Source organism: Gossypium arboreum, chromosome 5, assembly GCF_025698485.1.
Source record: "Gossypium arboreum isolate Shixiya-1 chromosome 5, ASM2569848v2, whole genome shotgun sequence".
In the NCBI taxonomy this organism is placed as follows: domain Eukaryota; kingdom Viridiplantae; phylum Streptophyta; class Magnoliopsida; order Malvales; family Malvaceae; genus Gossypium; species Gossypium arboreum.
In genome coordinates, this window is record NC_069074.1 from 26,990,763 (window position 1) to 26,999,817 (window position 9,055).

The 9,055-nt window shown below is 32.3% G+C and overlaps 2 protein-coding genes and 1 pseudogene across 3 annotated transcripts; 1 reads left to right on the top strand and 2 right to left on the bottom strand.

Moving 5' to 3' along the window:
* Nucleotides 1-1,232: 1,232 nt before the first annotated feature.
* LOC108452713 (uncharacterized) lies at nt 1,233-2,472 on the top strand (annotated as a pseudogene).
* Nucleotides 2,473-2,865: 393 nt separating this feature from the next.
* Nucleotides 2,866-5,240, bottom strand: LOC108452231 (uncharacterized protein At4g08330, chloroplastic-like). Of its 2 annotated transcripts, none has more exons than XM_017749998.2 (2): nt 4,771-5,240; nt 2,866-3,558 (listed from the first exon to the last, which is right to left on the bottom strand). In XM_017749998.2, exons 1-2 carry the CDS (start codon nt 4,842-4,844, stop codon nt 3,162-3,164), a joined length of 471 nt encoding a protein of 156 aa, XP_017605487.1. In that variant the 5' UTR covers nt 4,845-5,240; the 3' UTR covers nt 2,866-3,161. The 2 variants fall into 2 exon arrangements, with proteins under 2 accessions (XP_017605487.1, XP_017605488.1); XM_017749999.2 differs by lacking the exon at nt 4,771-5,240 and adding an exon at nt 4,112-4,742.
* Nucleotides 5,241-5,744: 504 nt separating this feature from the next.
* On the bottom strand, nt 5,745-8,520 carry LOC108450566 (uncharacterized). Its single transcript, XM_017748247.2, has 3 exons — nt 7,971-8,520; nt 6,890-7,167; nt 5,745-6,258 (listed from the first exon to the last, which is right to left on the bottom strand). Exons 1-3 carry the CDS (start codon nt 8,218-8,220, stop codon nt 5,944-5,946), a joined length of 843 nt encoding a protein of 280 aa, XP_017603736.1. The 5' UTR covers nt 8,221-8,520; the 3' UTR covers nt 5,745-5,943.
* Nucleotides 8,521-9,055: the final 535 nt, after the last annotated feature.

Below are 9,055 nucleotides of genomic sequence, written 5' to 3' on the forward strand. Positions count from 1 at the left end.
TGAAAATTCTAAATTTGGGTTTTGAAATATACAATTTTAAATATTAAGATTCAAAATGATAGTAACAAATTGGTTTACATTATTAATGGATAAAATTTTTCAACAATTTATTTAATTTTGGTTAAAATAATAATTTATTTAATTTTTTTGATGTTTTGAAATTATTTTTAAAATTTGTCAATGAAAAATATTGTCTTTAATAGTTTTCCACGGAACACAAATTCCTTTTGATTATATGATTTTGAATCATCCATGCTAAGCTAAAAGTAAAGAAAAATTCTTAAAATTAATTAATTTTATCTTCCATTCCAAATGAAACTCATAATTTTTTTATTATCATATATATCTTTACCCAAATGTAGAACAAGCAATTAATTTAATTAATTGCAAGTATCTTTTCCTATACTTTTACATTAGTATATGGAAGATTCGAGATTATATAACTAAAAAATTTATATGTCATAGATAATTATTAAATATGAGTTATTTGAGTTGATTTTGTTAATGATAATTTGGAAACATAAAATAAAATTTTAAAATTTAAAAGAAGATTAAATTATTTTCTTTTTATAACTAGGGAGGGAATGGGTTGTGAATATCTTATACTTATAATATAATGCTCTTGTCATTAGGTTAAGAGGTTGTTCGCTAAATGAATTAATTTTAATATTATAGTAACAAATTGTTTAACATTATTAACGGATACAAAATTTTCTACAATTTATTCAATTTAATTCAAAATTTTCTATAATTTATTCAATTTAATTTGATGTTTTGAAACTTAAATTCTCAATATTAAAAAATTAAATTTTTGACAATGAGAAAAAAGTACAAAATAACAATTTTTATGTATTAGTTTAGTTTCTACCTCTTTTTCACATTAATCTTTAATTTTTTTTACCTCAATCAATATCTTAAAAAAATATTTTTTAGGTGACCAAAATGAAAGCAACTTAAAAATTGGGTGATTAAAATGAAAGTGTTAAACATGATGTGGTGTGCACAGTTAACTGCCATTAAAGATATAATACCTGAGTGATTAAAAAAAAAAGTTCCAAAAATTAGATGATCAAATTGTAAGAATTTCCAAAATAAAATCCATTTTAAAAGTTGGGTTACCAACTATGTAATTTAACCTAAATTTAATATATTAATAGATTATGCTCGGTACATTTTTCACATATACTCCGACTATGTTTTTTGCATCATATAGGACATTCTTACTTACATTCTGCACACAAGAATATTGATCAGTTTCTCTCTTGAAAGAGTTAAAATTCCCTCTCTTTGACCCCAAATGATAATGAAAGACAGTTCCTGCTCTTATTTCCATCCCAAAGAAGGTGTCGGGGTATGCCCTTTGTGCTTAAATGAGAGGCTTCTTATCTTAGCTTCAACCACTAGCACTGCCACCCATAGATATGTTCAACCTGTTTCTCACATCAAATCTCCCAACTTCTTTGCTTTTACCTCTCTTCTCAATCGTCTTCAGTTCAAGCATTCCAAATCTCAAACTTCTTATGATCCTGATGATGCTGCTTCAACCCCTCAAGCAGGTAATTTTTCCTATTTCAACACAGTTCAAGCCCGTACATTTACCATTTAATTGTTGGACCATGCACTTCATTCGTATCAAAAATCATAAAGACAAGAAAGATCATACAATTTTTCTACTCTCAATCCACTACGGGGCCTTTTTTTCATGTCATTTTTTGCTAAATAATGTTTTCAGCATATAAAACTCAGGTAAAGATAGCTTTCCTTCTATATAATTTTAGTTTTTTAGGGATTTAGACCTGTATGAATCAATTAAGCTAAATCCCGAGTTTGACATCACGACATAGATGTCGGAATTCAGCCTCCAAACTTGTTAGATGTCGGTTCTTAAAGGCAAGTGTATGAAAATTAGGCTAAATTCCGGTTTCATGCTCCAAATTTTACTTTGGCAGACTCCTTTATCTCAATCAAGTTTGAAGAGGGCGGTGTTGGTTCACGGGAAACAGGCGAAGTTACAAAGGTCTCACTTGAGCACTGCACCAAGTCTTGGAACCCCCCCCATGACCCAGAATCAAAGGGAGGCCAATAAAAGTGTGGTAGAACAGGTCAAACCACTCGGTTTGCTTAGGTGGCTAAAGCGGATAGGCCAGTTGTTCCAACTCATCAAAAGTGGAAGAGGTCCAGCAAGCCAAAAGTGTGCCACATTGGCAGCAAGGTAGAGGGAGCCAAGGTGATGAAGAGGGACTGGATAAGGACTTTAACAAAGAAGACCAAAGAATAAAGAGTTCCTTTTTTGTTATGCTTTGTTGTATAGAAAAGGGACGCAAAAGCTTTGTCCACTACTCCCACTATATCAATTTGTGTCATCGGAGAGTGCTTTCGGCTTATAAACTACAACTCACAATAATACTTGTAGATGATACCTCTTATTATTTATTCCGGTATAAATTCCAGTCGGTGTCGATTTTACCAGAATATGGTGTATAAACTGGTACTAAAAAATTAATTTTAAATTAATTAATTATTTTAAATTTATTAAATTATGAATTGTTATATATATAGTATGAGATAATTTATTATTTAATTTATGAAATAATTTGCAAAGCATATTAAAAATATTTTATACAATTGATGGATTTTTTTTAATTTAAATTTACATACGGTGAAATTCAAACTTATACCTAACATTTTTAAAATCTTTTCTTTATCACTTCAACTAAAACTTTATTTTTTATTAGTATTTTATATTTGAGATTTATTTAATTTTATTATTTGATATCTATAAATACTTTTTATATACATATATCAAATGTTCTTTTAAGTAGCAATAGTTTCTAAATGACAGATCGAAACAGACCAGTATCGATATATACTAAAACCGGTAAAAATATTAAATCTCATAAGTCAAAATTTACATTTATAAAAATTTTGTTTGTACTTTGAGAAGACTATATTTTATGTTTGATTTAAATACTTCAAATCTCATATCTATCCTTGCTACTGTATTCATATCAGACAAGTACCATTCTATGATACCGAGTCTTCGAGACAAAGAAACGGAGAATGGGGGGACTCAAACACTGTAGAAAATAACAATCCGATAAGAAAACGCTTCACGTAGATAATGCAATTACAAGAATGATGAAGACAGCATTCTAGTAGAATCACATAGAATGTGGAGTGCCGAGCTCTTCGGCAAATGAAGGTTGTAGGGCTCGGATTCGAACATCAAATTTTCTACGAGTAGAAGCTTCATTACTGGACAATGAATCCGATCCATCTAATAATAGAGGGTGATCGGAAGTTCTATCATCATAAGCATTTCCAATATGGTTGCCACACTTGCGGCAAAGAAGCTTGGTTCTACGGCGGAACAAACCCCACGAATGCTTCGAAAAGTAAGGACCCCATCGGAACTCATCAACTTGCATAAATTTGCTCTCATCTATACTAAAGAATGATATAATCCCTCTCTTTATTGATTTTCCGTATTTAGAGCCAATTGTTGCGGTGTTTCGACTAGACGAACTTAGGTTTAGCTCATACCCACAAGAACCACAACTGCAAAAAGAACGGTTTCCACCATTTTATCCTCAGGTGTACATTGTTAAGAAAAAAAAATCCAAGTATAATCTGATGCTTATACTACAAGATCAGGACGTTCACCGAGTAAGGTATCGTAGTTTGTAATACTTGGCGCATCGAAAAACCATAAAGAAAGAAACAAACATTAACTTTGGTTTCCACTTTGAGATGCTCAAATGGACGACAACTAACTAAAAGTAAACACAATAACAACAATCACATTGGAGTTTATCGCCTGCCTTAGTAACCGACCAAATATAGAAAATTAAGAACTTTCAGTAGATGCCAAAGGTAGAGAAATCAAATTACAGCTCAGCAACCGATGAAAAATCGAATCCTCAGATGTTTCATTACCACATATCTATAAACTATCAAGCATGCTAGAGAATCTGAAGAATTCAAAGTTACCATAAACGTTTCATAACTACATATGTACTGACCATGAAGCAAACTAGAGTATCTGAAGAATTTGAAGTTACCATAAATGCAAAACAACATAGATAATCAGTTCTTGAACATCCTAATATACCTGTAAGATAAACAGTTTTTATGGTGAATATCATCGGCCATTAACAACCAGAATATTATCCCAAGAAAAGAAAACCACACAAAAGTTAGCTAATTCCGAATCCCCGCCTCCCCAATCCATAAATTTTGACAGTGATCAAGTATTCTGCTACTGCTGCAACATTCTCATTGACCGACCTATGTTGCTCCGACTCGGACACATATTCAAACATGAGTGGATATAATCATTCAAATACACAGAAAAAATTAGTAAAAGGAAAACAAGGTAGGTACTTTTTATGTGATCTTTGAAGATAATAAACGTGTGTATGTATATCACCGTTGTCACAGCAAGTGGTCCCAATAACCAATCTTATCTAACTCCAATTAACAGTTAATAATTAACTCTTGGTTAATCTAAACCAGTCCCTTACTCTACAATCAATGGAAACAAAGCTAAAAACTTAAAAACTTTACACACATTAACACAGTTAGACACAGTTAACACAGTCAAGTTCCTCCATAAATCAACAAAAAAACAACAAACCCAGAAAGAGTTATCACATAACAAACAAAACACAGAAATCAAAAACTAAAATTTTTAAACATCCAATTCAACAAAAAGAAGCAATCAAAATTCAGGCCCACAAAAGGAAAGAAAGAGAGAAAGAAAGAACAAACCTGTAAGTTACGTGACTTTGGGAAGCAGAAGAAAGAGAATGATGGAGATTTCCAATAAACATCGATTTCTCCATTGGGTTTTCTCCTTCCCACAGAATCAAAAGCTCAGACAATGACTGTGACGGTGATGGAGATGAAAAGAACCCAAGCTCTAAGTTCTAATTGAGGGGTTAACTGTTGGGTCGTCGGCTTAGAAACGTGTCAACCTGAATCAGAAGTGACGTTAACGCCTATTTTTCAGGGCAGAGTTTTAGAATAATCAAAAAGGGAAGTTCCAAAAACAGCAGGTGTTTGTAGAACAGCAAAAACAAGGCTCTTTGTTGAAAATGGAAAATTAGTTTATGGCTGTCCTTTTTGACGTGATTTATAACCCAAAAAAAAAAAAAACAAACAAACAAGTAGGGGGTTTTTTAAGAGTGCTTTTTTTTTTTTTTTTTTCAAATTTGGAATATAATTAGCTCAAAGTATAAAAATTCACCTAAATTTATTATCATATCAATTAAAAACTATGCCATTTCTCTAACGTAAAATTAATTGATTAAACCAAAAAAGATACCTTACGTCACAATGAGGACATTGGTCCCGTACCATAAAAATTTACATCCGATTTAAGCTCATTAATATATCTTTAAAAATATAGTTTTTCTTGTAAATAAAAATGATATTTAAAAATATATTTTATATTAAACTTTTAAATTATTTTTACTAATTTAAATACGAAATATTTATTTTATCTAATAAAAACGATTCGATTTTAACTTATATTTCATAAATAAGTTATGATTTCTCAAATTTTTTTTTTGCTTAACAATAAAAATAATATTTATTATTTGCATTAATCTTAATACAAATTGAATATCATTGTTGGTTTCGATATTTAAAACCGCTAAATATGGAAATTTAGTTGGTAAAAAGAAAATACAATAAATATTTAAGTGAGAAATAATAATTTGGATATCCCATCATAATTTACATTTTCATAAAAGTAAAAGACATCCATTACCATCGTAATTTACATTAAACATGGTTTGGGTATGTTAAAGTCAACATATGTAATATTTTCTCTTGTACATAAATTTACAGTGATACCACATTTTGAACTGAAAAAGAACTTCTTGTATGAAATCAATGGAAAACAAAATGATAGCTTTAAGATTGAACCAAGTCTTTCTGTCATTCCTGGCGTTTCGGATTATTCTGCTGTGGTTTCTTCTCTTTCTTGAAAGCGTTGAAGAGGTCGATGCCGAGAAAAGCATTAAGCAAATTCATTCCTGCCATTCCGAGCATGGCAAGTGGCCATTCGATACCCTTTTCAAACTTGGAAGCATCTTTGATTAGCTTTCCGGTAATCAGAATGTGTGATACGAGTCTGGTGAAAACAAACATGATCCAATTAAGAATCCATTCAGCCTTCACGACTCGGCTCTCGGCATCACGGACACCGGCCATCCGCCTCAGTTTCCTCACATGTAGAAAGACGGAATGCAGCTGCAACGTTGGAACAAAAGGTTAACCTTTTAGCATTCCACAACAACGTCAACAACCTTGCTAGCATTGCCATTAATAAAAATTAAAACTTCTCCGAATCTAAACATGATTTTGAGAAAAACCAATTAAGTTGCCTACAGTTTTCATATATCATAAACATCAATATAACAATGAAGCACACCTCATCCCAATTCTTTAAAAAGATAGGGCGAAAAAAGATCCCTCATGTGCAACCTATGTTACTCAGATGCATATGAAGAGACGAATTCAAGCTGTCCTAACAAGACATAACAAGATGTATGCCTCTCCAATGAATATCGGTATACCCGCCACATGTTGAATTTTAACCGTTTCCCTAATCCAATTACTTAAATGTGTATAGCTTAGAGCTTTAAACTTAAGGAAATTACACTTCATTAGGTCCATCCTCCATATTCGATAATTCAATGCACCTTGAGACATGTCCCATACTCCCATCTTAGTGACTACCATACAACACTGCAAGCTACATATAAGTTAAAAAAGTGTAATTATTTATCTTGAACTATAAACACGTCCTACTAAAATTATGTTTCATTTGCAACCTGTATAATTCTTTCAACTTTTTGGCCAAAAAGGAATTGAAACATACCTCACAAATGAGAGTGAGAATAAGATAGTTGATGGTTATATGTCGATACAATGCAAGGGTGAAGCAAATAAGGAGTACTAGATGGTGGATTAAGATGGAAGGGATAAAGCCACTATATAGTCGGTACTGCAGCATATCCTGCTGATCATACGCGAAGTAACCACACGAAAAGCAAAGAGCCTGGTATGCCCATGGCCAAGTACCCTCGACAAGTTCCTTATGCTCAAACATGCTCTTGAAACTGGTTAAGGACCATTGATTAAGCAGAATGAAAACCACTGCAGAGAAAGTAGATAGAAAACAGAATTTAAGAAACCCGATCAAGGAACAAAACCACTCGGAAACATGATGATTGAGAAGATGAAATGTGCATATGGATAGTCAGAGCCCATGTTGATACACTATCTTAAAGCACGTTATCCTTCACATGGGAGCTCTTGCTTTCATCCTTAAGAAGTATAGCTTACTCATTAAAGATGTTAAGATGCTCTTTACTCGGCGTCGACTTGCTGCACCTCTCTTCATCGAGTAACAAGCCTATGAAGATTATCTTCAATTCACATATATATAATTGGTTTGTTATCAATACAGATTATCCAACACCACCTAAGCTTGAAGTGATGTTCTTAGCCATACATTCCTATGTGTATATATATATATTTGAAATTTCCAATTTGTGCAATTTAAATTGTGTCTTTTAATTTATTTAAATTTAGAATTTACATGTTAGTCACGAAATTAACTCTTAAAATGTAAAACTCAAATGCAGTGTTTTTGAAAATATATATGTAGGCCTTTAAGTCCAAAACATCCAATTTCTAATATAGATAATAGTATAGATAGTGTTTCCTAAAAGTAAATTCAATAAAATGGGTCCAAAATAGCTAACTGCAGACCTTCTAAATTCCCAAGAAAAAACAATAAAAGCCAAAAAAGATAAACCCCAAATCTCTGCTATGATTAAGGAAACCTAAGCAGACAATAAAGCTAAATAGACAACAGAATCAAGGAATGAAAAAAGATACAAAAACCCAAGTCAGAAATATGAAATCAGAAAGGCAAAAGTGAAGGGAAGGGGAACCTGAAACGGAAGTAACGGCAGAGTGAAGGAGAGAAACAGAGGTGTTAACAAAGAGAGGGTCACGAGAGACGGAAAACCTAATGACCCAATTGGCAAATTGGTAAAAGCAACCCCCAGCAAAGATGTAAAGGAGGTCCCTCCGCTTGTTGAAGAGGATTTGGAAGAAAACAGAGATCACCCAGAGAAGCAGAGTTGCTGAGAAGAAAGCGGACACTTTGGTGGCGCTGGAACTTTGATGTGTTGGAGGCATTGCTGTGGCTGTTTGTGAAACAAGAATGGAAGGAGGAAAGTGAGAGAGTTTGCCGCTTTGAATGCTGAAAAAGGAAGGAAGATTAGATTGCTTTCGTAAACGCGCAAACTTTACTCCGCCTGTCCACTTGTCGAATGTGCGGCCCCGTTAGAGCATAGGGACGTTAAAGCCTCACCCGTACAAATTAGGACATGTGTTAGTAAGCTACTACAATTTGATTTTGAAATCAAGTTTGGCTCACTGGAACTTCTAAATGAGGGGGTTTTAACTTGGATTCTATGAAATAAAGAAATTATCTCTTTGCAAAATATATTGAATTTGTGAAAGAATGACCCCATGTGTCAAGAGTTGGTAAAGTCGAGTCTTCTCAAGAAAAATTAAGATTGGAGACATTTCAACATGCTATTCAACTTTTTCGACTTAACCTTGATGTTCTTATAGCGATTTCTTGCCTAATGTCCATTATATGGTATAATCACGTTGTGAAAGTTAAAAGGTACCGCATTATGTTAAAAATCAAAATCGAAATTTGGTCATTGTTAATTTGATCAAAATTAAAATTTAATCATTATCTTATAATATTTGAAAAATAACCTTAGATACATGTTATGTAAAGGAGGCTTTATATTTTATAAAAGTTGAGGTATTAAATTATATAAAAGTTTAAAAGATATTAAATTTTGAGCATAGTACGAGGACTCAAACTCAAATTTGACCATTAATATATAATCTAGGAAAAGGTAGAGTGATTTGGTTGAAATTAAACCATTATCTCATATATAGGAAAAAAAAACCCTTAAAGCTTAAAATAGAAACGAAAAAAAGTAGATAAACC

Excerpts from the sequence above, each read along its gene's own strand:
- LOC108452231 (XM_017749998.2), bottom strand. The coding sequence starts at position 4,844 with ATGGAGAAATCGATGTTTATTGGAAATCTCCATCATTCTCTTTCTTCT. Across the intron at positions 3,559-4,770 it reads CAAAGTCACGTAACTTACAG|TTGTGGTTCTTGTGGGTATG; the intron begins GTTTGTTCTTTC and ends TTCTTTTTGCAG.
- LOC108450566 (XM_017748247.2), bottom strand. The coding sequence starts at position 8,220 with ATGCCTCCAACACATCAAAGTTCCAGCGCCACCAAAGTGTCCGCTTTC. Across the intron at positions 7,168-7,970 it reads TGCCGTTACTTCCGTTTCAG|TGGTTTTCATTCTGCTTAAT; the intron begins GTTCCCCTTCCC and ends CTTTCTCTGCAG. Across the intron at positions 6,259-6,889 it reads TTCTCACTCTCATTTGTGAG|CTGCATTCCGTCTTTCTACA; the intron begins GTATGTTTCAAT and ends CCAACGTTGCAG.